The following is a 26,522-nucleotide window of genomic DNA, read 5'->3' as shown; positions in this document are numbered from 1 at the left end:
CTGTCTGATATTTACTCTGGAGCTATCTTTCTTTATATGTCCATCATGTAAGATCTTCTTTACCCTGTTGCATGTGCTGAGGACTGCAAAATAGGTTAAATACTTCGCTTAGACACAGCTACTTCAGTCAGGGAGGCATTTGGTTGTGTAATACAGAGAGGATTTCTGAGACCGCAAAGCCAAACCAAACTAGTTTCCTTGATGTTGTGTAAATCGTTGTTTTTTTTTTTTTTTCTCCAGTGTGCAACTCACTGTCCTGAGAATAGAGTGAGGTTAGAAATGGCTAGAGATAGGAAACTGGTTAGAAAGATGCCTTGTGAGAACAGTACAGTCTGAATTTGTAGTAGCATTGTTACTTTGTCCATTTTACCTGGAATCCTTTGGTTTGAGCCCAGGATTTTATGCATCTTTTAAACTGAACCAGGACAGTAACTTTGTAGTATCTCTTCCTCACCTCTTACTCCTAGGGGAATTCTGAGCCAAAAAAACTAAAAATTCTTCACCAAAAAAAAATAATATTCTGTGCACAATATTTTAAAATTCTGCAAAATTCTGCAGATTTTATTGTCAAAATAATACACTATAATCACACTGGTTTCATTAATTTGGTCATTTATTTCAAAATACCTGTCAGCAAGTATGTCTGTAACAAGGCAGACAACAAAAAAGATCCAGGAAATTTTGTTTGACAAGTAGATTCCTTACTAAGCATATTAATACAGAACTCTGAGTAATAGTTAATTTAAACTACAGTACACAAACATATTTCCCGCATCTCTCAGAAGCAGTGCAAAGGCTTGGGGGGAGTCAGAGATAATGGTGGAGCTGAGGGAGAGGGAAATAATTGCTGGGAAGGAGCCTGGGAGTGAACCTGGAGGGTTGTTGGGTCTGGCACCACCCCCTCCTTGCCCCCGCACACCTGGGATCCTGGCTGCCAGCCCCACGCCCTCAGCTCTGCATGGGGTGGCAGCAGAACCCCAGGCATGGAACTGGCAGCAAGCGGAGTCCCGGGTGCGGGGCCAGCAGCCAGGATCCCAGGCGCACAGGGCAGCAGCTGAGCCTAATGTTTAAATGTTTAATTGGTACAATTTTAATGGTTTAAACATTTACTTTTTTCAAACATTATTTGAATCCCTAGACTCAATGTTATCACGCCACTAGCTCCTGTGCCCTGGCACCAGCCAGTCCCCGCCCACTAGCCCTTCTGAATCCCAATATGTGTGACCCCCCCCCCCATTCCCGTGCCTCCTCACCTGATCCCGTGGGCAGGTGCTGTGAGGAAAGCACCATCTGTCCTCTTTCTGCTCCAGCCCATGAGCCAGCCCCCCTCTCTTCTGGTGCCACATCAGCACCTGGTGGGTGAAAGGTATAAATTCCCTTTGACACTCTGTCAGAATCAATTATTCTGTGTGAGGGGAAAAACTGTGGGGGACATAAATTCTGCACTTGCGCAGTGGTGCAGAATTCCCCCAGGAGTAACTTCTGTCCCTCTGTCTCTTTTCCTTTTGCCATATGTAGTCCTCTAGTACCCTGTTCTGCTGAGAGAGTGTTCTTTTTGTCTGTGATATTTCCCTCTATATGTTTCTTGTCTACCTTCACCAGTTGTAGATGGTTCCCGATTTGATTTTGAAATACCTGTTCTTTTTTTGCTGGGAATTACCATTCTACCTGTGGATGGCCAATCTTTTGTCAAGATCACAATAATGCAACCTCCTGAATCTGCCACCAGGCTCTGCTTGCCTCCCAGTTCATGTGTCCTCTGTGACATTCCTGAGCTTCTCTAGCCTGGGGAGCAGTAGTTCTTTATCCAGAGGGCTCCAGTGCCACAAAGAATCAGTGCTGCTGCCAAGCAATGCGATTGGCATGGCCTTTTAATGCCCCTACTTCTGCACAAAGCTCACCTCCCTCATGTTGCGAGCGGCACACAAAAGGCAAATTGAAGGGGGAATTCCTCTTCTCTGTAGCTATTTTTGTCTAATAGAGAACTGGCAGGTTGTACTCAGCGGTGAAAGTAACTTACAGGATTTACCGGTAGTGCCGGAGTCTGGAGGGGGTAGAGGTGGCCTCATTCGGAAACGGCGTGGCCTCAACTGGAAGAGGCGTGGCCTCTCAAGATTTAAAGGCCCTGGGGCACTGGCTGTGGCTGGGAGCCCCAGAGCCTTTAAATCAAACCAGGGTTCCCAGCTGCTGAGGTGGCTGGGAGCCCCCAGGGCTCATGGGCAAATTAAAGGGCCTGGGGCTCCAGTTGCCACAGAGCTCCAGGCCTTTTAAATCCCCACTGCAGCTCCAGTTAAGATTTAAAGGCTCTGGAGCTCCCGCAGCTGCGGGGAGCTCTGAGCCCTTTAAATCCCGGCCCCAGCCTGTCCACCAAAGCTGCGAGCAGGATTTAAAGGGCTCTGGGCTCTCCGCAGCGACGGGGAGCTCTGAGCCCGTTAAATCCCGGCCCCAGCGCAGCCGCCGAAGCTGTGGGTGGGATTTAAAGGGCTCTGGGCTCCCCGCAGTGGCAGGGAGCTCTGAGCCCTTTAAATCCCGGCCCCAACCCGGCCGCCGAAGCTGTGGGTGGGATTTAAAGGGCTCTGGGCTCCCCGCAGTGGCAGAGAGCTCCGAGCCCTTTAAATCCCGGCCCCAGCCCGGCCGCCAGAGCTGCGGGTGGGATTTAAAGGGCTCGGAGCTCCCCGCCGTGGAAGCCGATGTGGTCCGGCATGGTGTACTGGCTCTTGCTGGTACGCCGTAAAGGACTGTACCGGCTTACTTTCACCTCTGGTTATACTTCACCTTCCCTCCTGTACATTGGCACAGATCGCTCCTTTAGGCTTTCATACCATGGGCCCTTACTCCTCAGGGTATCCCCTTGCAAATCTAAACATGTAATGAATTTGGGGAAATAAACTAGAAAATTGAAAGCTAGTTACTAATCTGTATTCTCCCTATTTCCACTTCCATTTTTGCTTTTGCTTTTCACATCTCACCTCTAGCTGTTTGACACGTTCCTCTGTTTAGCAGATGAACTCATTTTCACAGTGTGATCTTGTCATGGCTGCATCGCTGGCTGCACCTCTGTCCTCTCTCTGGTTCTATGAATGCATGCCTGCAGGTGTCAGGCCCCGTGCCTTTACCTATCCCAGATGGAATTCTGCAATTCTCCCTCTCTTCGACCTCTCCCTGGGCTACAGTACTTCTGTATCAACCATGCTTACTAAGCAGATCCAACTATGTTCAACACCTACAGATCTTCCCTCTAGGGAGTCGGTGACCAGTGGTGTACAGTGATCAGATAGCCTTCTTAAAGCAAAGGATTGCTTATTTTGGCAGCAGGAACAAGGCTTTTGGAGGGAAAGGGTTTTAAAATAACAAGGAGTACACACATATACATCTTACCTATAGTCTCCCTATCTTCTAATGGTAACTTAAGTAAGCCTAGCTTCTCCCAGCAGCTCCCTGCATTTTCCTCTTCTTCCCTTTGAACAATTCTCCCCCCGCCCCCTCCCACACTGCTTAAAAGAGTATGTCCCTTTTAAAATCTGCTATAGTTCTTTTGTTCTTCTGTGTTCCAAGCTTTGATCCTTCCTGGGCCAACCCGGTTTTGCAGGCAGGGGCGTCATTTCAGATTGGGATGGGGGGCATTTTAACCATGATTCTAGAGGCTACTTAGGCACCTGAAAACTCTAGGGTTTTTTGCAGACAGTAACTTAGAAATTAGCTGACAGGAGCACTAATTTCTATATAAAAAAGAAAATTAAATAAATATTAGACCCAATTAGCACTAATACGAACATGTTCTGACATCTTGTGTCAATTCACTTAAGGGACACTAGTTAGGTTTAATTTTAAAGTATATTCTTACTCTTGACTACAACAGTGGAAACAATTGTAGAAAAATCTAGATTACTCTGTACCATTTAGGCTACTTACTTTTTGCTATTCACTGATCTTGGAATTAGATCATTTAACTTTTGGAAACATTCTACCAGGGCAAGTCCCATGAATTTATACAGCACCTACCTGGGGCTCTTGGGGTGTTACCATACTACAAATAATAGACTAGAAACTGACTTTAAACAGGAATGAAACTGACACTTTTAAGTCACTTTCACATTATTGCTAACCCCATATGTTTAAATAGCATGAGTGAGGCTCACCAAATATGAGATTGGCAAAAATCATGATAATCGCGAGATTATGTAAAAATAATAGATTTGGTGTTTATTTGTTTTTTAAATTTGCCTTCTACTTTTTGAGCCTTTGGGGTGCACTGGGGTCACATTTTGAAGTTTTCTCCACAGCCACAAGGGCTAGAAATGTACTCTTTCTTTAAGAATAAAGGCTCAATCATCACATCTCCACTTGGCTCAACGAGCTGGGGCTTTAAGGAAAACAATAATTATCATGAGACTTATGACAAAATCATGAGTCGGCAACACTGCTCTCGCTGCTCCTAAGAACAACACTACAGTGATTTGAGTTGCAGTTCTCACAGGAGAATGTTTAAAACCAAACACCAAGAAAATTTCACATTTTAAAGCTGAGAAAAAAATGGAGTCTTCTGAGTATATCAGGACACTGCAAGCAGGAAAGGAAAGGAAACAGGTGCAGAGCTCTGTGCAGCTCTTTCTCTTGACAAAAAGTTGGAGGGTCGAATCTTCCAGTCCTTAATCAAGTAATGCTTCTGTTGCTGTCCATGCCTCCACTCATATAAAATAACATGTGCTCAGTAATTATACACTTCATACATAAATATCTGAGCTATCTTATCCAGGGCTACACATTTTATATGCATTGGCTCAGGGACTATACTTTCTGGCATATTCTCAACAGTGCTGAGCACACAGATGGTGTCAGTGAATAAGAACATAAGAATGGCCATACTGGTCAGACCAACCGTCCATCTAGCCCAGTATTCTGTCTTCCAACTGTAGCTAATGTCAGGTGCCCCGGAGGGAATGAACAGAACAAGTAATAATCGAGTGACTCATCCCCTGTCACCCATTCCCAGCTTCTGGCAAACAGAGGCTAGAGACTCAATAATACAGTATCATGGATAACAACACAAATCATGACAATAATCATCAAGTTCAACTTTATGGGTGCAATTACTGTTCTTTGTTCTGGAATTGACCTAAATACAGCTGAAACCCTAAGAATTTGATGTATAATCACATCTGATATTTATATGACACTTTCTCATTCCTTCCTTTTCTCGAACTCAGAACAAAAAATGACAAAACAAAATGGTTTTCAGTTAAAATATAACATTTCACAGCAACCATTGCTTTACAGCCAAGCATGGGACAGAACCTGCCATTCCTTCAGGGTTAAGTGATCTCTCATCTGACTCTCATTCTCTCTCTTTATCCTTCCTGACCTCTGTGGTGCTTTTCATGCTGTCAGCTGTGACATCCTTCCCAGTCACCTGGGATCATTTGCTGGAGTCTCAGAGAACTGGCCACCTTGGTTTTGCTCCCCGCTATCAGCATGCAGCAAAGAGAGCAGCTGGTCCAGTGAGTTGGGTGTCAACCCTCAGAGACCTGGGTTCTGCTCCTCCCATGGACTTCCTGTATGACTTCAGGCCCCTGCTTTAAGACAGAGTTTCAAAGGTTTTAGGCACCCAAAGATGCAGCAAGGCAGCTAGTGGGGTTTACAAAGAACCTAAACTTCTGGGTGCTTTTGAAAATCCCACTAGGTACCTAAAATCTGGCCTTTAGTCTGTGTGTCCCTCAGAGCCCCATGTGTGCAATGGGGATAACAGCACTGCTCTACCTCACAGAGGGGTTGTGAGGAGAAATAGGTTAGACATTGTGAGGTACTCAGAGACTACGGTGATGGGGCCATATAGGTACCACGAGTAGAGGAGAAACTTCTCTGTACCACTGCTATCCCTTCCCTTCTTTTCACCCCTCCCCCTCAGATCTCCATTTTTTCTGATGTGACTTTGGCTCAGAGGGCTTGGCTGTATTTCTTCTGAGTCTCAAGTTCCCTCTAAGTTGCGCAGATGTACAGCTGACTATTAAGCCCCATGCCTCTCCGCCATCACGAACCTGCCATGGCAGGGAGAGGCGCCCCTCCCCACTGGCCCCAGCACAGACCTGCCCCGGACATGCCACAGCCGGGGAAGAGGCACCCCTCCCTTGGACTAGCCTGGCCCAGGCTTGCTGGAGCTGCCAGAGAGATGAGCCCCTCTCCTGGCCTGGCCCAGACCCACCAGAGCTGCCGGGGAGAGGAGACTCTCTCTGAACCTGGCTCAGCCACGCTGGAGCTGCCGCAGCCAGGAAGAGGTGCCTCTCCCCCGGCCCAAGCTGCTGCAGTGAGAGAGGGCTAAGAGGAGTCCTCTCTCCCCACCGCAGTCCTGGAGCAGCCTGCACCCCAAAACCCTCATCCACAGCCCCACCCCAGAGTGCACACTCCCAGCCAGAGCCCTCATCCCCCAACCCTCTGCCCCAGCCCAGAGCCCCTTCCCAAACCCCGAACTCCTCATCCCCAGCCCCAAAGCCTGCACACCTCCCTCAACCCTCTGCTCCAGCCCTGAACCCCCTCCCACACTCCAAAGCCCTTGGCCCCACCTCCACCACATGAGTTTTCTTATGTGCACCAATATTAAGGTGATGTGTCACACATCACGTCCATATTGGAGGACATAACAAAATTCATTCTGCACATGGACATAAAAAACTAGAAGGAATGCTGTCTGAGTCCCCTGCGTTCTCTCTTCAACACCCTCTTTCTCCCCCACCTCCTTCCCCCAGAGGAATCTCTGTTTTACAGGCTCATCTAAGGATTTCCAGATCCTTAATTTAATTACCAGCCCTTTCTTATCTTAAAATCATCCTGGCTCTGTTTGTAAACAAAATACTGACTCCTTGCCCCTGGGCATCAGCTGAGACCAGCACTTCTCCTCTGCTGAACTCACTTTGCACACCCAGGCGGCAGGGCAGTTAACAGCTCTGCCTGGGGCTAGGACATGCACCCGGAGCAGAGCTGCTGTACGAAGCTCCCCCCTGCCCCTCCTAAATGATGCCCCTGTTTGCAGGTTGGCTCAAAACAGCTGAAGTCATCAGAGCTAATAGTTTTGACATTGTCCCTTAACAATTCAAGTGTTTCATGAGAGGTGGCTGTCTTGAGCTGTGCTTTTCCTTCCTGCTTGTTTTTCCAAGTCAGCCTTCTGACTAAGCTAATCTAATGTATTCAAATAGTAAACACTCCAAGAACCAGACTAACATATAATATTCATAAATTGTCACAGGGCAGTTCCCAATCCATCCCAGCTGTTTTCAAAAATATAGCAATTTGGTGATCTATTTAAAGAGTCTATGGTTGCAAGTGGCAATCTTAAAATGCCATCAAAAGGACTTGTGAATGTTAAAGGAGAGCTTTTTAGACTCTGAATATACACTCCAGAAAGAGTGGCAAAAGGAACACATACTCGCTCTGTTTTGGCTATCCTGCTAAGGTTGGAAATAGGTACATTTCTTGGAAAGACTCAGGCCATGTCTACATCTAAAATTTTGCAGCGCTGGTTGTTACAGCTGTATTTGTACAGCTGTATAGGGCCAGCGCTGCAGAGTGGCCACACTTACAGCAACCAGCGCTGCAAGTGGTGTTAGATGTGGCCACACTGCAGCGCTGTTGGGCGGCTTCAAGGGGTTTCGGGGAACGCGAGAGCAAACCGGGAAAGGAGACCAGCTTCGCCGCGGTTTGCTCTCGCGTTCCGCGAACCACCCTGCAAACCGGAGGGAAGGAGACCTGCTTGCTCGGGTTCGGGGAACGCGAGAGCAAACCGGGAAAGGAGACCAGCTTCGCCGCGGTTTGCTCTGCGTTCCGCGAACCACCCTGCAAACCGCAGGGAAGGAGACCTGCTTGCTCGGGTTCGGGGAACGCGAGAGCAAACCGGGAAAGGAGACCAGCTTCGCCGCGGTTTGCTCTCGCGTTCCGCGAACCACCGTGCAAACCGCAGGGAAGGAGACCTGCTTGTTCGGGGAACGCGAGAGCAAACCGCGGCGAAGCTGGTCTCCTTCCCCGCTTTGCTCTCGCGTTCCCGGAACCACCCTGCAAACCGCAGGGAAGGAGACCTGCTTGCTCGGGGTTCGGGGAACGCGAGAGCAAGCCGGGGAAGGAGACCAGCTTGATTACCGGAGGCTTCCTCAGGTATGCTGGGATACCTGCTTATTCCACGGAGGTCAAGAAAAGCGCTGGTAAGTGACTATACTTGATTACCAGCGCTGGATCACCAGCGCTGGATCCTCTACACCCGAGACAAAACGGGAGTACGGCCAGCGCTGCAAACAGGGAGTTGCAGCGCTGGTGGTGCCCTGCAGATGTGTACACCTCCTAAGTTGCAGCGCTGTAACTCCCTCACCAGCGCTGCAACTTTCTGATGTAGACAAGCCCTCTGACTGAAAGCTTGTGTGTTAAAATGCCCATTCCAGATGCTAATCACTTATCAAATATCACATTCTCTGGCTTTTTCCTCTTAGATTAAGGACACTTTCCTTAGGACATACACTGAAGCTATCCAGAATTACAACGGCAATGATGAGCGAAGCCTCGCAGTGGATGACGTACAACAGAGTGTAAGTTTAAAATAGCTATTTGTAAAAAGATGTAAACAGAATCTATTCTTGTTTGATCACAAAACATGAATTGTCAATGGCTTAAACAGCTGTGTTAGTAAATTTTCTTTTAGGGGCTAAACTGATTAGATGGGGTTTCAGCCTGCATTCCTTGCACACCCACAGCTGCTACTGATTAGACCTTCAAGGTGTTGGTTCCAGGATTCAATACCTAGAATGGAGAGACAGGATTCTGAATACCTGGGGTGAAATGCTGGCTCCAAGCAGGTAGGAGTTTTGCCGGTGACCTCAATGGTGCCTGGATCACATCTTTGGTATTTATTAGCCACAGAATAGCCAGTGTATCCAAGGGTGCTCTGTTCTTGTTTGGGACACCATACTGTCAATATCCTGGACAAAAGAACCACCACCAGAAGACAGTATTTCACACACTATATCGCCATGTCATCTAGCAGGCATCTCCTGACAACTGCTACTTTTTAAAACCAGTTCACCCCTAAGCTTGGACTTGGCCAGTATTAGAAAACATATAGCCTTGTGACATAGTCAATTTAAAATCAATCTAGTTAGTCTAAATCGCACTTAAGATGATCTAGTTTAATGTGGAAACTTCATTTTACATTTATTTAGTTAAACCAATGCAAGTTTTATAATGCAGACAAGTCCTTGTGCTAGTCCAGGGGTAGGCAGTCTATAGCACGCGTGCCAAAGGTGGCACGCGAGCTGATTTTCAGTGGCACTCACACTGACTGGGTTCTGGCCACTGGTCTGGGGGGCTCTTCATTTTAATTTAATTTTAAATGAAGCTTCTTAAACATTTTTAAAACCGTCTTTACTTTACATACAACAATAGTTTAGTTATATATTACAGACTTATAGAAAGAGACCTTCTAAAAACGTTAAAATGTATTACTGGCACTCGAAACCTTAAATTAGAGTGAATAAATGAAGATTCGGCACACCACTTCTGAAAGGTTGCCCACCCCTGTTCTAATCTTTAGTTGTTTGGTGTTTAGTTGGGATCACAAAGTGTGAGCAGTTCTTATTCTAAAGGGGCTCTGCCAGTCACATTATAAAGCTTTACAAATTTGCACATGATTAGTCAGGATTTGATAATCTAGCATCCTGTTTAGTTGACAACTTATAGTGATACTCTTTGCAAAGACAATGAAAGGCCTGGAAGATGAAACCTGTCAAGAAAGGTTAAGAGAACTGGCCATGTTCCACTGGGAGAAAAGATGGGTGAAGGACACACTTAACTGCCTGCAGTTCCTCCATGAGATGTTTTCAAACAGGTTATTGTCTTTCCGTAACAAAGACTGAATAAACAGTAGTGGAGGAAAAATGCAGCAGGTTTAAAAAATGGAAGTGGGGCTTTAATTACAGTAAGTCCTCACTTAATGTTGTAGTTATGTTCCTGAAAAATGCAACTTTAAGTGAAACAATGTTAAGTGAATCCAATTTCCCCATAAGAATTAATGTAAATGAGGGGGGTTAGATTCCAGGGAAATTTTTTTTTTTGCCAGACAAAAGGCATTATATACATTTTAAACAATTTTAAACAAGCAATTTAATACTACGCTGGGGCCGGGGGAGTAGTATGCACGTACTGTGTGTTTACAAACAAACTGTACATACAATACAGTACTATAGTTGGGAGGTGCCCCCGCTGTACCCCACACAGGCACAGCCCACTGGCACTGGAGACAATGAGGCAGGCAAGGAGGCTGAAGGTGCAGTAGGCTGGGAGAAGCAGGTTGCGCAGCAGCTTCCCCTACTCTGCAAGCACCAGGGGCGAGGGGAGGCTCAACCCTCAGCCCGCCCACTTCCCCCTTCCCCCAAGCCCCCATCCTTGACCTGCCTCTTCTCCCCCCACTTTACTTCCCACGCTGAGTCCTTGCTCCTCCCCCCTCCATCGTGCCTGGGGCAATCAGCTGGCTTGTGGTGTTCAGGGGGCAGGAGGGAGTGGGGAGGAGCAAGGACTCGGCGTTCAGGCTCACCCTCCCTTCCCCCCAGCCTCCTGCCCAGAGCAATCAGCTGGCTTGCAGCGTTGGGGAGGCAGGGGAGCGAGGGGGAGCCTGCGCACCGAGTCCTCACTCCTTTCCCCCTCCCTCCTGCCCCCAAAACACCACAAGCCAGCTGATTGCCGCTGGCAGGAAGGGGGGAGAGGAGGGGGAAGGCGCTGATCTGTGGGGTCTACTGGCGGGTGGGAGGCACTGTGGGGAGGGAGGGATGTAGGGAGGCTGCCAGCTGTGGAGAAAGCAGGCAGCCAAACAATGTAAGAGTGGAGCATTGCACAACTTTAAATGAGCATGTTCCCTAATTGATCAGCAACGTAACAACGAAACAGCGTTAACCAGAGTGACTTAAAGTGAGGAAGCAGCAAAGAGTCCTGTGGCATCTTATAGACTAACAGACGTATTGGAGCATGAGCTTTCGTGGGTGAATACTCACTTCGTCAGATGCATGTGTCTGACAAAGTGAGTATTCACCCACGAAAGCTCATGCTCTAATACGTCTGTTAGTCTATAAGGTGCCACAGGACTCTTCACTGCTTTTACAGATCCAGACTAACATGGCTACCCCTCTGATACTTAAAGTGAGGAGTTACTGTATAAGAAGAATTTGGCAGTGGAACAAGATTACCAAAAGGATGGTGCTTTAGCCCCTCACTTGAGATATTTGGGGCTAGACTAGACACCCAGGAATAACAAATCCATTCTGTCACAATGCAGGAGGATGTACTACATGGTCCACAAAAAGTTCTATGGCAGTTAAGTGTGAGGCTGCCACAACCTTGCAGCCAGAGTGCTCTGCATGAGGAAACATCAAACAGGGCGAGATAAACAATTGAAACCAATACTGGATACCACCCAAATGCAACCATATCAAGTGACCAGAATGCAGAGTTATACTGTTTAAATGTTACTTCCAGTCCTACCCATTATTGACTAACCTAAATATTTTTGTGTCGTCAGTCAGTTTTTCCATCATAGCAAAATGTTCATTCCATCGGTGACGCTGGTCCTAGAACTGATCCGCAGGGCACCCCACTTATAATCTCTTGCCACGCTGAGAATTTGTCATTTATTCCCCGTCTTTGACAGGCTTTACCAGTTTTTAATTTAGAATAGGACACACCTCCCACCCTTCCAAAAGCATTTTGAAAGTTTAAACCCACCAAAATATGCTATTTTGTTAACTCTTTTAAAGGAGTCTTATGAGTTAGAGAGGCTTGATTCATCCTCTTAAACCTGTACTGCTTTGTCTCTATTTGTGGTCCCCCTACGTGTTTTATAACTCTCATTTTTCTCAGATTTTTTTCCTGTTACCAAGCGAAGGCTTTTCAGTTTAGATTTCCCAGGATCATGCTTAGCACCTTTTTGAAAAGATAGGTACATTGTTGGCCTTCTTCTCGTCCTCCAGTGTAGTAGTGCTGGCTGATGGTAACTTACCTATTTTTGGTGGTAGGTCAGCTACTCCATTCTTCAGTATAAGCAGAGAGCCCCATCCGGCTCCCACTGAAGCAAGTGGGTATTAAGCTACTGACTTCTGTGTGAGCAGTATCAGTCCTAGGCTTATTTGGAAAATAAGTCTCAGTGAGTAGCCTTGGTCTGACCTCACTCTGAAAGGTAAGATCTGAAACTATTCCTATGCTTCTTTTAACACTGGCTTCTTTTATTATCTCCTCTTTCTTTGCAGCTGAGATGCTGTGGCATTCAGAACTACACCAACTGGAGCACTAGCCCTTACTTCTTTGAACACGGTATTCCCCCAAGCTGCTGCATGAACACCAGTGACTGCAATCCCCAGGATCTGCGCAATATGACTGTTGCTTCCACTAAAATAAACCAGAAGGTACAGGCCACTGTGTGCCAAAGGCAACTGAGATGCAATCATCCGATGAATTAGTTTGCACATTACTACATATGGTGTCATTGAAGTGCAGTTTCTGCCTAGCGATAGGAAGAATGTGGAAACGGGAGATGGAGAAGTGGATAAGGTTGCCCACTGCTTGCCACCAAACACTTACATTGACATTTCTGAAATAAGCAGACACAGAAACCCGACCAGTGAGATGTGAACTCACTTCCCATTCCCATCACATTTGGTCAGGTACAGCATCTTGTACAGAGGCAAAGCTGGCAAGACTGTTTAAATACACAGAAGTGGTGCAGCTGACCTCGATACTTATGTCAATCAGCAGTTCTCATTCTCACTGACTTCCCCCCCACCCCAACTTGTCTTCTGTCAGAAATTTCAGGCGTTGGATGCTAACAGTTAGCCCAAACAGAGAAGATAGGAATGATTGACATGAAGCATTGTAGGGTAGTGAGATATGTTTGCTGTGCCCCTTCTAATCTCATTGGATTCATAGTGCTGCAGGCAGCACAGAGCTAACATTGACCCCCTCCCCACCTTCAAAAAGATGATTGGGAAAGTAGTATCAAGAGAGACAGCCAAACAAATTAATAATAGAATAAAAATGCAGAAAATGTGAAGAAAAGAGGGGAAACAATGCAACATATAGAAAATACACCCCTAATACTGTGTTGTGCAAGGAGACATTCATTGCTGGCACAGAACTTCTTTCCTATTGATTTTTTGCATAAGATTTTCAAGAGAGGTAACAAATTGTTCATAAAGGGAATAATCCTGATGCCAAATTAAACCTTGATATAACACCATTGACTTCAGTGGTTACAGCAGAGATTAATTCGCCCCAGCGCATTTAGTGATTTATTTCTCTTGTCATTTCTCGTCTCTTTCTAGTGTAACTGTTAACACAAGAAATTATTGGTATATAACTGAAAAATGCAGAAATGGTTGGGTGTGTTCTATTTTAATCCTTTTCAGCTGGTACTGTAACTCAGTTGCCTGTCCATCAGGGACTTGGAGATGGGGACTGAGGTCACACTTACGACTCTACCTTGTAAAGCAGTCAAACAGAGTGTGTTTCCAGTCCATACCAAGAAGACAATAATACTGGATTAGCTTCCACTAACCTATCCTTCAGTCACAGTAGCCTACTGTGAGCCAATCAGTGCTAATGGATTTGGAACAGGGAGGATGTCGGTCTATTGGGAAACTTGAAATAATTGTCATCAATGTAATGTAGCTGTGTTGGGTGAGTTTAAAAGATTTGCAAAGACATTAATTTACACTTGTTAATTAGTGCCAGATTCTGCCTTTTGTAAGGAGGGAGGAGGGGAAGGTGCAGTGGGGCTGAGTTGCACCAGGAGGAATTCTGACTGAGGCTAGGTCTATAGTACATGTTTACTTGGGTATAACTACACCTCTACCCTGATATAACGCTGTCCTCAGGAGCCAAAAAATCTTACTGCCTTATAGGTGAAACCGCGTTATATCAAACTTGCTTTGATCCGCTGGAGCGCGCAGCCCTGCCCCCCTAGAGCGCTGCTTTACCGCACTATATCCGAAATCGTGTTATATCGGGTCTGTAAGCCGGTCGTGTCGGGGCTCGTCCCTCTCAGGCGCGGCGGGGAGCCAGGGCGCCTCCTTACGCACTGCAGTCCGGGTAGGCTTAGCCCCTCGGCAGGTGTTGAGCGGGGTACAAGGTCTGTAAACAAGGTAGAGCCCAGGCCCTCTAGCCGGGGTTGGGGCTCTCAAAGTAGATAAGCCCCAGCCCTTGGACAGGGCGGGCAGTAATAGTCCAGGCTCAGGCCTCTAGCAGGGGCTGAGCAAACACAGTATCAGCCCAGGCCCTTGGCAGGGCGGGGCAGTAATAGTTCAGGCTCAGGCCTCTAGCAGGGGCTGAGCAAACACAGTATCAGCCCGGGCGGGGCACCAAACATAAGTCTAATTAGCTCTGGCCCTTTGGGTCTGGGCAGAGCAGTGGCAAAGTCAAAGGGGCCCAGCCCTTGGTTCGGACGGGGCACCAAACACAAGTCTAATTAGCTCTGGCCTTTGGGTCAGGGCAGAGCAGTGGCAAAGTCAAAGGGGCCCAGCCCTTGGTCCGGGCGGGGCACCAAACACAAGTCTAATTAGCTCTGGCCCTTTGGGTCAGGGCAGAGCAGTGGCAATAGGCGGGAAGAGGGGGAGTCTGCCACCCGGTTACGGGTGGCAGGGGGAACACAGGCCCTCCCACTCCACTGCGTTCCAGCCCGGGGCCCTAGCAGCGGTCAAGACCCGCTGCGGTCAGTGGGGATCCTGACCGCAACACACTGACATGGGTTCGGGCTCTTCAGGAGCCAAACCAGGGTCGGCTATCCCCGGGCCACTTCCAACCTCACCCTCTCTGGGTACCTGGTCCTTGCCAGCGTCGTCTGGTGGGTCCCAGACCATGGGCTCCTCCGGGTACCGGTCGTGGGGAAGCTCAGGCCACTCCTCGGGGTTTCGGGCACACGGCAGGTCAGGCCGACGTTCCTCCGGGTACCGGGTCTGAGGCAAGTCCAGCCAGCGCTCCTCTGGGTAGTGGGCGCGGGGCAGGTCCGGCCAGCGTACCTCTGGATAGTGGGCGCGGGGCAGGTCAGGCCAGCGCTCCTCCGGGTAATGGGCATGGGGCAGGACCAGGCAGCGCTCCTCCGGGTAATGGGCGCGGGGCGGGGCAGGTCCGGCGGGAGCCCAGGCACCAGCATCTGTCCTCTCCGGCAGCCTGCGCCCAACTGAGCGCTGGGGCCGGGCTTTTATACTTCCTGTCCCGCCCCTTGACTTCCAGGGGGCGGGGACAGGCCGTGCTGACTCCGCCCACTGAGGCACCTGCTCTGGCTCGTCCCTCTCAGGCGCGGCAGGGAGCCAGGGCGCCTCCTTACAGGGTCATATTATATTGGGGTAGCGGTGTACATCGCTCAGGGGCATGAAAGCTCCACACCCCTGAGTGATGTAGTTATACCAATCTAACCTGCCTCTCGCCCCCCATGTAGACAATGCTGTGTCAGTGGGAGAGCTTCTCCTGCCAACATAGCTACCGCTTCTTGCAGAGGTGGGGTGACTAAGCTGACTGGAGAGTGGTACCGTAGTGCAGCTGCGCCAGTGCAACGTTTGTAATGTAAACCTGTCCTGAGTTGGCCAGAATTCCTCCTGGGGAGAACACTTGGGAGCCAGGAGCTCTGCCACCCCACACCTCTTCCTCCATCTCCCGGGCTTCAGAGTGCACTCTCCTTGTTGTGTGGGTGTTAGAAAACGGACAGAACTGTGGCCTCGGCCTCACTGGTCCACTTACAGGTACCCATGGAGTTCTGAGGGGAAGTAGACCTGATGCTTCTGAGCCATACTGTCACTGTGGGAGAAGGTGCAGGAAAGATGATAACTCTTACACGTATACTCCTACAAATACTTGGCTGGATGGATAAATAGAGGCTCTTGGCACCCTCCCTCTCATCACAATCTGACCTTGAGTTAATTTGCCTTTTCGCTGTGGACAAAACTGAAATACTATTTCAGATGATAACTGGAAGGGAAATGCACAGTAGTTTAAAATCAGTGCCTTCCAGCTGATCCTTCCCACGTTTAAACTGGGGTGCAATTATCTTGTTCTAATGTTCTGATTTGTACTGCAGACTGACCAGCATTCACTCTCACTTCACAGAGGGCCAATCTTTGTTTTATCTTTAATTTTATTATTTTCTACCAGTCATCCATAGAGTCTCTGTTTCTGATTTGATTATTTTGATAGAATTGTCCATGGATAGTTTGAAGGTCTTACCCACATCTGAGAACTCTGTTTAAGTTGCCATTTAAATCAAAGACTTAGAGATCTCTCTGCTTGGGAGCTGTCCCAGATCTCTGAGTTGCTCAAAGAAACTTGAACAAGGTGGACTGTTTCTGAGAGGTGGTAGGGGAACAGGAACAAAAAGCAAAGCAAAAGGAGTTGTGACTGGTCTAGTACTGTAGCTTACAGGGAAGGAACAGCCTTGATGGTCTCTGAACAGACTCTCATCCTGTTCTCAGCCAAGAAGGAGGTATGTGATTAAGGATAAGATTTTTGTCATGGAAGTCAGAAATCCTATGACTTTCAGAGACCTCTGTGACATTTTCCATTGCAGCTTCAGCCCTGGGGTGGTGGGGCAGGAGATATCAGCTGGTGGTGGGCCTGGAGCTCCAAGCCACAGTGGGGCTTGGATTTTTATCCCTCCTATCAGCCTCCTCCCCCCTCCCCCCCGTTATTTTTAGTAAAGTCACAGACAGATCTCAGGCTTCCATGAATTTTTGGTTATTGCCCATGACCTGTCCATGACATTTACTAAAAATAACCATGATAAAATCTTAACCTTATTTATGATACTTGCCTGTGTGTATTTTTTGCAGGACTGGGGACATACAGGTCCCTTTGTTGCAGAGGTCGGTCAGTCTGTCTGTCTCTCTCTTTCTCTCTCTCATTTATGGATTAAATACAGTTGAAATGCAGTCTTTTCCCTAGTCTCCGAAAACCAGTAAATAGGAACAGGCTTCAAAAAAAAAATAAAGTAAAATAAGGTACTAAAAGTTCACAAAGCGTACTAATGAATTACCAATGGAGGCTTATTCTAGTGGTCTGATCACATGACTGGAAGTCAGAAACTCCTGGACTGTGTTTCCCAACTCTGCTACTGATTAGCTAAGTGACTTTGGGAAGTCGTTTAGGGCTAGAGTCACAAAAGGACCTAGGCATGTAACTGTCTCTTTAGGTCCCTAGATTCCAGAATCAGACTTGGCTGGAATTCACAAAGCCCCTATCCAGCTGTTTCAAAACTGTGTAGGTGCCTAAACTCTCTCAGTGCCTGAATTTTTCCAGGAAAAGGTCTTTAGACACCTGTTTTACTCCATCCGAACACTTATTTTACCCCAACACTCCACATCTGGACACTTAAGTCACAGAGTGATTCATGAAAGGAAGATACGTCTTCCTCTGCCTAATTCACCTGTGAGGCCCAATTCCTTAAGTGTGCTCAGAGCTCACTTGCCGGATTGGGCCCTGTTTGCTGACGTGCACATAACAGCCGGGGAAGGGAGAGGACAACCTCCCTTACAACTGTTAGCCCAGGAGTTAGAGTATCTACCTGAGACGGGGGAGACCCCAGTTCAAGTGCTACGTCCACCTCAGAGGGGAAGACAGCATTTGAACAGGGATCTGCCATTTGTCAGGTGAGTGCCCTCGCCATTGGGATATAGGCTCCATAGATGTTGGTCTCCTTCAATCTCCCCAGTCTCCTGTTCCATTATGAATAAATCATTAAAAAATTAATTGGAGCAGGGGAGAGGACCCTGGGTTTCCCACCTCCCAGGTGAGTGCTCTGCCAGGCTACAGAATATTCTTATGCTTGTGCTTTCTTGTGCTCTCTCTCTGTGACCCAAGTGACTTCTTCATGATTTATTCACACTGGAACAGCTGAGGGAGCCCCACTTCAGAATATTCTGAGGCCCAGTGGCCAGGACACTCACCTGAGAGGTGGCAGATCCTTGCTCCTCCTGAAGTGAAAGGAGGACTTGACCCAGGGGTCTCCCACATCTCAGGTGACTACCCTAGCCTCTGGGCTAAAAGTTATGAGGGAGGTCTCCACCCTCCCGGCTTCTTGTTTAAAAAAAAAAAAAAGCCATGAGCACCAGATGCCAAGAAAGGATTTCCATCTGAGCATCAGAGACAGAGGGAGGTGCCTCTCTGCAGTCTGGATTTAAGCACTAAACTCCCTAAGAAGGGCGGGTTTTGGGACCTGTCTCTCCCATTGGCTAATTTACGCTGCTCCCCATAGCATGCTGGCATTGTGGTACTCATTCTGAGGCACATATCTCTCCCCATTCATTTTATAGGGAACCTGCATGCCTAACCCTAGCTTTGGAATCCCAGTGATTTTTTCCTAGGCACCTAAAAGTTAGATGTGGTGATGCCAAGTGAATCTAGCCCTAAATCTCCCTGTGTCTGGTTCCTCATCTATTAAATGAGGCTAATATCTAACTCTGAGCTGTCATTAGGATTCGCTAACCAAAGTGCATTACAAACAAATGCTAAGCATTATTTTTCTCTAAAATGTTGGTAAAGGAACAGAAATAGGGATACAAATGAAGTGATACAGTAGTTGCTAAATAGGGTTCCCCTGCCCCCTCCCCAAATAAAAAAAATAGCTGTGTGGTTACAATATACGGAATTTTTCAGGTTTGTTTGGTAATGTCTGCACCACTCTTGAGAGTGCACCAGTTCTGAGTGTGCACAACAAGGACTGAGCAGTTAAATCATAATCATACAATAAATTGCCAGAAACAGTAAATTATGGCGTTCTGGAAAAACATTGTACAAATGAGGTGAGCGAGTAAAGTTATCTTACTAGCATGATCTTTTTAACAAGCAAGACTTTAAGTCTCTCTTGAATTACCATAACTGTTAGCTGTTACATCTTGTGCAAGCAGTTGAACAGAATAGATTTGAGAACCTTTGGGAAAGGCTGGAAAAATATGAAGGCACATTTGGCAGAATGAAAGAATTGGTTGAAATATCTAGCCTCATTTCATAATATGCAGGACATACAACCATAGTTGCTTGATATGTTAAATGAGTAAGCTTGAAATAATGTATAATGTTGCAAGATGTAATTAGGGATTAATATGTATGTTGAAACATCTCATAACTGATTTATGGCTGCCCTGGACTGGAGTTGCTCTTAACTTTATCTACCATTTCATTACACTGAGGTTTAAAAAATGTTTTTTGTATTACAAAAGAGGTTCAAGAAATCATGTAATCTAGGTCATGAATGGCCTTCATTTAACAAAGGGCATTTTCTTCTTCTGACCACTAGTGTGCAGTAGAAGGCCCTGATATCCTCTAAAAACATGCTTAAGAGTTTGCAGGATTGGAGCCTGTGTATGCATTTGCATCTGTATGCTGAATAGATTCATCATGCTGCAAAGGTGCTTTTTTTTTTTCCGGTGGGTGCTCCACCCCTGCTCTGCCCAGAACCTGGGCCTGCTCAGCCTCTTCCCCCGAGGTCCCGCCCCTGCTCTGCCCCCTCCCCTGAGGCCTACCCACCCATTGCTTGCTCCTCTCCACTGTTGAGGCCTCTCCTGAGCACCTCCCGCAGGCTGCTCTGATCCTTGGCCAGCCCTGCTCAACAGCTAATCAGCAGCCAGACCCCAGGCCAGAGCCACTGTGGCCAGTAGGTGCTGAGCACGCCCTATTTTTTTTCACATGGGTGCTTGAGCCACAGAGCACCCACAGAGTCAGTGCCTGTGTCACACCGGCAGTGCTGGAGTCAAGACTGAGAACGGCGAGACAAGTAAAATTCCACTCTTTTCTCAGGTTCCTATAGAACTGACGCAGATATAACATCTACACTAAAATACACCTTTGATTGGCCCCCGTCTGAGAATAAGTTCTTGCTGTGTTTGGGAGAAAAGCTGGGTTGTTTTGTGTGTGGGGCTTGGTGGGGTTTGTATCCGGGGAAAAAAATCAGACTGTTTGTGCTTGTGGTTTTCAGTCAATGACTTATATTCCTTTAAACACCTGAAATTGGAAAAGCTAATTGCAAACACATTTTTGAAAAAATAATTTAAGAAAATATATGTATTGAGGGAGAGAGAGATCTCAAAAGCATGTCCAAGAACAGCCTATGCACACACATTCTCTGCCTCCTACACGCTGTTCTAAAGGCTGTGTATTGAGGTATGGGGAGAGTGGCTCTGATGGGATCAGGATCTCAACTGTAGACCAGGAATGTGTATTTGAAAGGGGAGGGAGCTTGTTCTTTTCCACCCAAAAAAACCTCATGGAAACAGTCGAACCCCTTCTGCCCCCCCAGCCCACCCCCCCCTTCAGTACTGTCATATATTAAAAGTAATAAGCCATTCCAGACCATGCCTGGTGCCTTTAGAGGGACACTGCCAGGCAGGACACTACCCTACACATCCGAGCCATGCTTATGTTAAACAGCAGCAGGTTCCTAAATAGGCTAGTGTTACAGATGCCAGCGGGCTCCCCCTCCTGGCCAGGCACTAGAACTGCCATGAGCTGAATCAAGGGCTAGAGTCCAAATGTCTACACTGCCGTTTTTGGCCCTGCAACCGAAGTCCTGTGAGGCCAAGTCAGCTGACGCAGCCCTGCTGTGGCCATGCCATGGGCCTTTTATTGCAGTATAGATGTACCCATAAGGGTTCGTAATCTCTCACACAATTCATAAATTGTACAGACATATTCCCAAATTGTCACAGCTAGCATGATTCATTTTTGCTGCCTGTATCTTGTCAGGTTCTGCTTTGTTTTCAGATAGACTCTGTTGAGGCCTTACTTTTTTTTTAAATACCAAAAAGCTTTTCCTTAATAATACAACAGTGTTTTATTTCTTACAGCATCACATTAGGCTTCTTTCCCATTCTAGCAAATTTGTTTTGTTTCTAAAATGTACTGCTTCTGTCCTCACAATTATTGGGTACACTCACCACTTAACAGGAATTGTTATTCAATAAAATAAGTTCAAATGTTGTTGAAAGTCATGATAAAAATACCCAATTTCTGACTGAAGCCAAATGAATTGGGGGAAAGGGCACACACTCTCAAAGGCTGATTATGTTTGTCTTTGTTTTGCAGGGCTGTTATGATCTGGTGACCAGTTTTATGGAGACAAATATGGGAATCATAGCTGGAGTGGCTTTTGGAATTGCATTCTCACAGGTATACAATTATACTATGTGAACTAGGTGGATTTTTTTCTCTTTTCCTCTTCCCCTGGCTTCAGGGAAGGATTATAATAAGGGACAGAGCTCAGAATGCTCATTAGTCCTTTGGTCATCTGTTCATTGATTTTCTTTTTTCAACTTAAATGCAGTTTCTCCTTGGGAATATGCAGTTATGATTCAACTAATGACTAGCTCAAGGAAAATCACTTGTCCCTCTGTTGGGTCAAATAGAGGTTAACCCAATAATGCATTGTTTTAAATGGAGCATAAACAACTCAAAAGCCAAATAGCTGATCCATATGTTGGATAGGCTTTTCGCTCTTCAGGCTTTCCTTTTTAAAGATCTTGTTATAAAATTCAAAGACCTTTAAAATAAGAACATAAATTTAGCCTGGCTCATTCAAAAACTGTTTGTTTTTTTATGCGGTGACCTGCACTATTTGCTTATTTCAGCTTCACTGTGCAAAGAAAAAAGTTCAGGGTGGGAGAGGACTAATTGTTAAAGCTCTGTTCATTCTGCTGACTTTTCTAAAAGAAAAACCCCTTTGGTTTTTGTGAGGAGAGGCCCCTTAAATCAACGTAGGAGTTCAGTTTCCCTAGCTACAAACAACAGCACAGCTGTAAGGAGAAAGATGCCAGAACCACAGTCTAAAAGCCACACTGTTTCACGATATGTTTTGGCATGCGGAGTGTTCAGGGAAGACTAGGAAGCTGGCTATGGCTCCCTGACTTTCAAACTGCCTTGGCCCTGACATCAGTTAAAGAAGCCTAATGACCGTTCTGACTTATTGTTGGGAGTTGGGTGAAACTCTGGGTTGAGTTAAAACCCCAGTGAGATTGATAGGTGTGAATTTACCCTTCAATTAACATAACTGTAAGCATAAGCTTCCACATAAAAGAAAAGGTATGTGTGAACCTGCCCGGGAGTTTTTGACTGAGTCAACTTCCCCTCTTTCCTGTGGGTGCTCGACCCCCCCCCCGGTCCCCACTCCACTCCTTCCATAAGGCCCCACCCCTGCCCCGTCCCTTCCCACCCGTTCCCCGCCCCCATTTCAACCCCTTCCCCAAAGTCCCCGCCCTGCCTCCACCCCCTCCCTGCCAATATTCCAACTCCTTCCCAAATCCCCGCCCCGGCCCAGCCTCTTCCCTGCCTCCTCCCCTGAGCACACCACGTTCCCGCTCCTCTCCTCCCTCTGGAGTGTGCTAACGCTGCCAAACAGCTGTTTGGCTGCGGCTGGATGGGAAATGCTGAGAGGTAGGTGGAGGAGCAGGGACGCAGCACGCTCGGGGGGGAGTTGGTGCCTATGGACTGAGTATTGTTTTGGGTAGGATATTTGCATGTAGAGAGAGGACAAAAGAACAAAGAGTGAGAGAGAGGCAAGAAAGCCAAGCAATATTCTCTAAGTACAGTGTGATACTGGAAAAAGCTTGAGAGCTTTTGAATCTTATGTTGACTAGAGGGTTGGAGGCTGTAAGCTAAGAAACTGCTCATTTTGTTCTCAGTTCCTTTTGCGCTCAGAGAAGCAGGATTTTGTACATTCCTTGTAAATAAACAAGATTGCATCAAAGAAAATACCAGACTCTGTCAGTTTCTACTTTCAACTGGAACATCCCCAGAGCCCCAAACTCTGACTCGCTGTTTGGGTCGAAAAGGAGCAAAGATTAGTTAAAAGAAGCCTAGGGACTGTTCTAAATTATGAAAACTGCTTATGGGCCTTACACATGTGAAAACCAGGAATACTACCTGCATCTTCCACAAAATCTTGACCCTTCTGTAGTAGTCACTTGCCTTGGAATGGTGAGAATCCCCTCAAAATGTGCAGAAATAGGAGAAAGAAAACCACATTTAGAAGCCCAATGCCAAACTATTTCCAAAACAGGACAGTGAGGTGCATGCACATTCGTGGGATTAAACTACTTCCATCTGAGTGAATATTTGCCTTCTCTCTTCTAGACGCAGAACAGATTGACTGTAAACACCACACTTGAAAGTTGTCATTACAGCTGGCATTTGCTTTGGTCATTTGATGTTAAAAATCCAGCATCAGGCTTTTTAGAAGTGTAAACCTGATGGCACGAGGCACCATAGTTGTGAGTGCTTTGAAAATGGGAAGTTCCAGATGAGTTTTTTCTGCTTCACCTTAAAACATATGAATGCAGTCAATGTGCTGCTGGTGAAGACAGTGCTCTCATCTGCTAAAACACCAAGAACACTCTCCTCTTTTTACTGTAGTTTACTGCAGTACAGCCCCTTTCTCTTTTCGTGCTTGACTTGCACATCCTGTCATTCTGTGGCAAATTGTAACAAGGAGTATGACTGTCCATTATAGAGGTTAAACAGTGTGAAAAGCCTTTTTTAAAACTGGAGGAACTAAGTTAGGAGTGACTTATGCATGGCTACACATTTTGGTTCAAGAAAAAGAATTCTCTCTACTGTGCGGTTGTAAGTTTCAGTATTTTTGAGCATTATTCTGGTTTAGAATATTGTCGTATTGGGCAACGTTTCTATGATTTTATTTTAGTCAAATCCCTATTAACAAGTTTCACTGATTTGCTGAACCAAGTCTATCTCTGAATTCTTCAGTATAACTGCTTCCAAGTACTGAGGAAAGCTGTTAGCAGATCCATTATCCACAGAAACCCAGCCTCAGGTAGCCTGAAGTGTGTTGGTTGGATTAAGGCTTCTGACTGACTAGTTTGCCTTGGATGTTATCATCTGTTTTTTGTCACCAGAAGACCATGATATCTTTGCTAAAGGACCACACTAACATTTTCTTGCCTGAGTCTTCGTTGTGAGGAAACGTCATGCTTTGATTCTGCACTCTGAGCTGATGTTCAGATGTACCTGAACCATCTCAAAGCATTGACTCATCCTTCATACAGACACCCAGCAAAAGAACTTTGGTAGCCAGAAGCTGTGATAACACTAGCTTTTTACCACTGTCTTCTACTTCTTGACAACCAGTAGTAGTCGACTTGGTCTTGTTCATAATCTTGATGGCACCATTATAAAGTGCTCTCTGCACTCTGTCTGAATCTGTTTTTAGGTAATCAGAATTGTGTTCAATGCAGATATCTTTAAAAAATCCATCCAAAATTGTTTGAGGACTCGGGAGGTAACATGTTGGATTATTCAGCCTTACACAGTTGAGGCAAATTGCAGGATATTTCGTAGGTAAGGATCTGGACCAAGTATAAATCACCAAATCTGCTTTAGCCTAGTCACAACTTTAATGAATTTGTAGTACGTGCTGTATTTTTACGTGTAGCATTTTAACTTGGCTAGACATTGTTTGCAGCTGGGAGGACAATATAGAAAGAAGCCAAACTGAGATTGTTTGTCAGAGTTTTGACCTGTCTGGATATTTATTATAGGCAATCCATAATTTATGGGCTAAATTCTGTCTTTGATGGAATTGGATGGTGCAGCAAAGAAGAACAGAGATGCAGACCAGTGCATCCTCTGCAGTGAGAATCATGCTGGCACAGGCTGGATTTATCGTGGCAGGCTGCGAGCAACACAATGTGAAATGCACTTTGCTGCTGCTCTGAGCAAGTGCAAAATGCACCCTGATGTGCTGCTGGCAAGTATTTGTTGCTGATGGCAGTGTACACTCCAGCCAACTGGGGGGCTAGACATTCTTCACTTCCAGCACGCCGTTGCCTCTATGCCATTAAGGAGGTGGGGGCATGACACTCAGGCAGGCATACTTCCCAGCTCACACCTGAGCACTGTAGTAAGATTCTACCTGGCCTGTTTGTGTGTGCAAAGTGACTTCTTACCTCGCTTAGTCCCTACCCCTTGTGGAGCAGACAGCTGAATGTAGCCTAATATGTGAAGAGTACAATAAAGTTGGTTACCATTTACTTATTAATCTGTCTTGCTTGATACACATAAGAATGGAATCCTCTGACTGATTTCAGATTAAGCAGGGCTAATAGTAATGTAGCAGGCAGAGATGCAGCTTTAGATGAGGTTTCACTGTTTCTATTCAGACTAGTTTTAATCAAGTAAAAGGCAAGTTGCACTGGTTTGCTCTTCTGCAGTAGAGCATGTTGGCTGGCCTTTCCCTTGCATAATTTGTTAGGTGTTCACCAGTACAGGGAATGTACCAGTTCTCAGAAATGGAAAAAGTTGATGTAATGGCATGACATGTCTTATTGCTCTGGCCTGATTTCTCAACCACAATTAGTGTCTGAAAAGCTGCTTTGGGACTGATGACGTCTGCACAATTGGGAAGCACGGACTTTGCTTGTTGAGGTTGAAATCATACTTTTTAGAAAAGCAAATTGTTTTTGGAATCGAAGTCTGACATTGATTTTCAGCTGGAATAACTTGTGTTTAGCAGGTGCTCTTCATGAAAATGATCACCATACACCGGACAACATAAAACTGTCTAAATCGCCTTTAAGAGGAATGATTTTTGCCTGTGGAAAATTGCAGTGCAGATGTTGGTTTAAAGGACATGGGATTGCCTTTTCAGGTTGGAATTACCATTGAGTTACTCATTAAGTAGGAAGGGATTGTAGTGCAGCTTTAGAGCCATATTGTTCCAGCTTTACTGCAGGATGCAGAGACAGCGTACAGTCCACATACTGAAAACCAATCCTTCAAGAGTGCACAATACCGATTCATTTAGAGGTCTGTGGTTGGATTTCATCTAGTCCAGTGCAGCATCCACTTTGTGCTTATATTTTAGCACTTGCAATTTAATTTCCAGCATAAAGTTGAGTAGTTGCACCTGATTGGGGCCACAATTCAGGTGGAGGCATAACTCTTCAGATCTGTGCCCATAGCTCATATTTGGGACAAAAGTTGCACCCAGAGACAAGAAGGCTGGGCCTCAGCTTGGCTGAAAATACATTAAAGAGAATAAGAAATGTTTGAAATGTCAATTTGCCCAGTGCCAATGTGGCAGACTCAAAGCACAGTTTCTGTTGGATTTGAAAATATTGAAAAAATATTCCTAAATGCTATAAAAAGTACATTCATAAAAATACCCCTTTTAAAGGGGCAATCTGTAAAAGCAATTACCCTGATTCTGATTTGAGTGTACAGCTTCCTCTGTCTGAGAAGAACAGAATGGCTGAGTAGAAACAGCTGTGAATGGACACTGGTCAGGAGGAGGAACAGGTTCTTTTGGCAGAAACACTCCAGGATATGAAAACTTCATAGACATTCTTAGAAGAAGCCAGTGAAATCAAAAGAATTAATGCCACAATGATTGGTAAACTCAGTCCTTTCCAGACGAGCATGGAGAGCTGTGTGCCCAGAACACTGAAGATTGAGAACACAGCGAGAGAAATTAAGGCGCTAAAAAGTGAAGTGTCATTCCACGTGGAGAAAACTAGAGT

At 46.2% G+C, this 26,522-nt stretch overlaps 1 protein-coding gene across 1 annotated transcript in view; it reads left to right on the top strand.

The window, feature by feature from the left end:
• TSPAN7 (tetraspanin 7) overlaps positions 1 to 26,522 on the top strand; it is a 177,699-nt gene that overhangs the window by 138,254 nt on the left and 12,923 nt on the right. The window contains exons 4-6 of the mRNA XM_050936723.1: positions 8,469 to 8,564; positions 12,267 to 12,422; positions 21,079 to 21,162. Of these exons, the coding sequence (XP_050792680.1) occupies positions 8,469 to 8,564; positions 12,267 to 12,422; positions 21,079 to 21,162 (336 nt within the window). The remainder of the gene's footprint in view (positions 1 to 8,468; positions 8,565 to 12,266; positions 12,423 to 21,078; positions 21,163 to 26,522) is intronic.

Source organism: Gopherus flavomarginatus, chromosome 1 (genome assembly GCF_025201925.1).
Source record: "Gopherus flavomarginatus isolate rGopFla2 chromosome 1, rGopFla2.mat.asm, whole genome shotgun sequence".
In the NCBI taxonomy this organism is placed as follows: domain Eukaryota; kingdom Metazoa; phylum Chordata; order Testudines; family Testudinidae; genus Gopherus; species Gopherus flavomarginatus.
The sequence above is the reverse complement of the archived record's forward strand: the minus strand, read 5'-3'. Positions and strand labels throughout refer to the sequence as shown.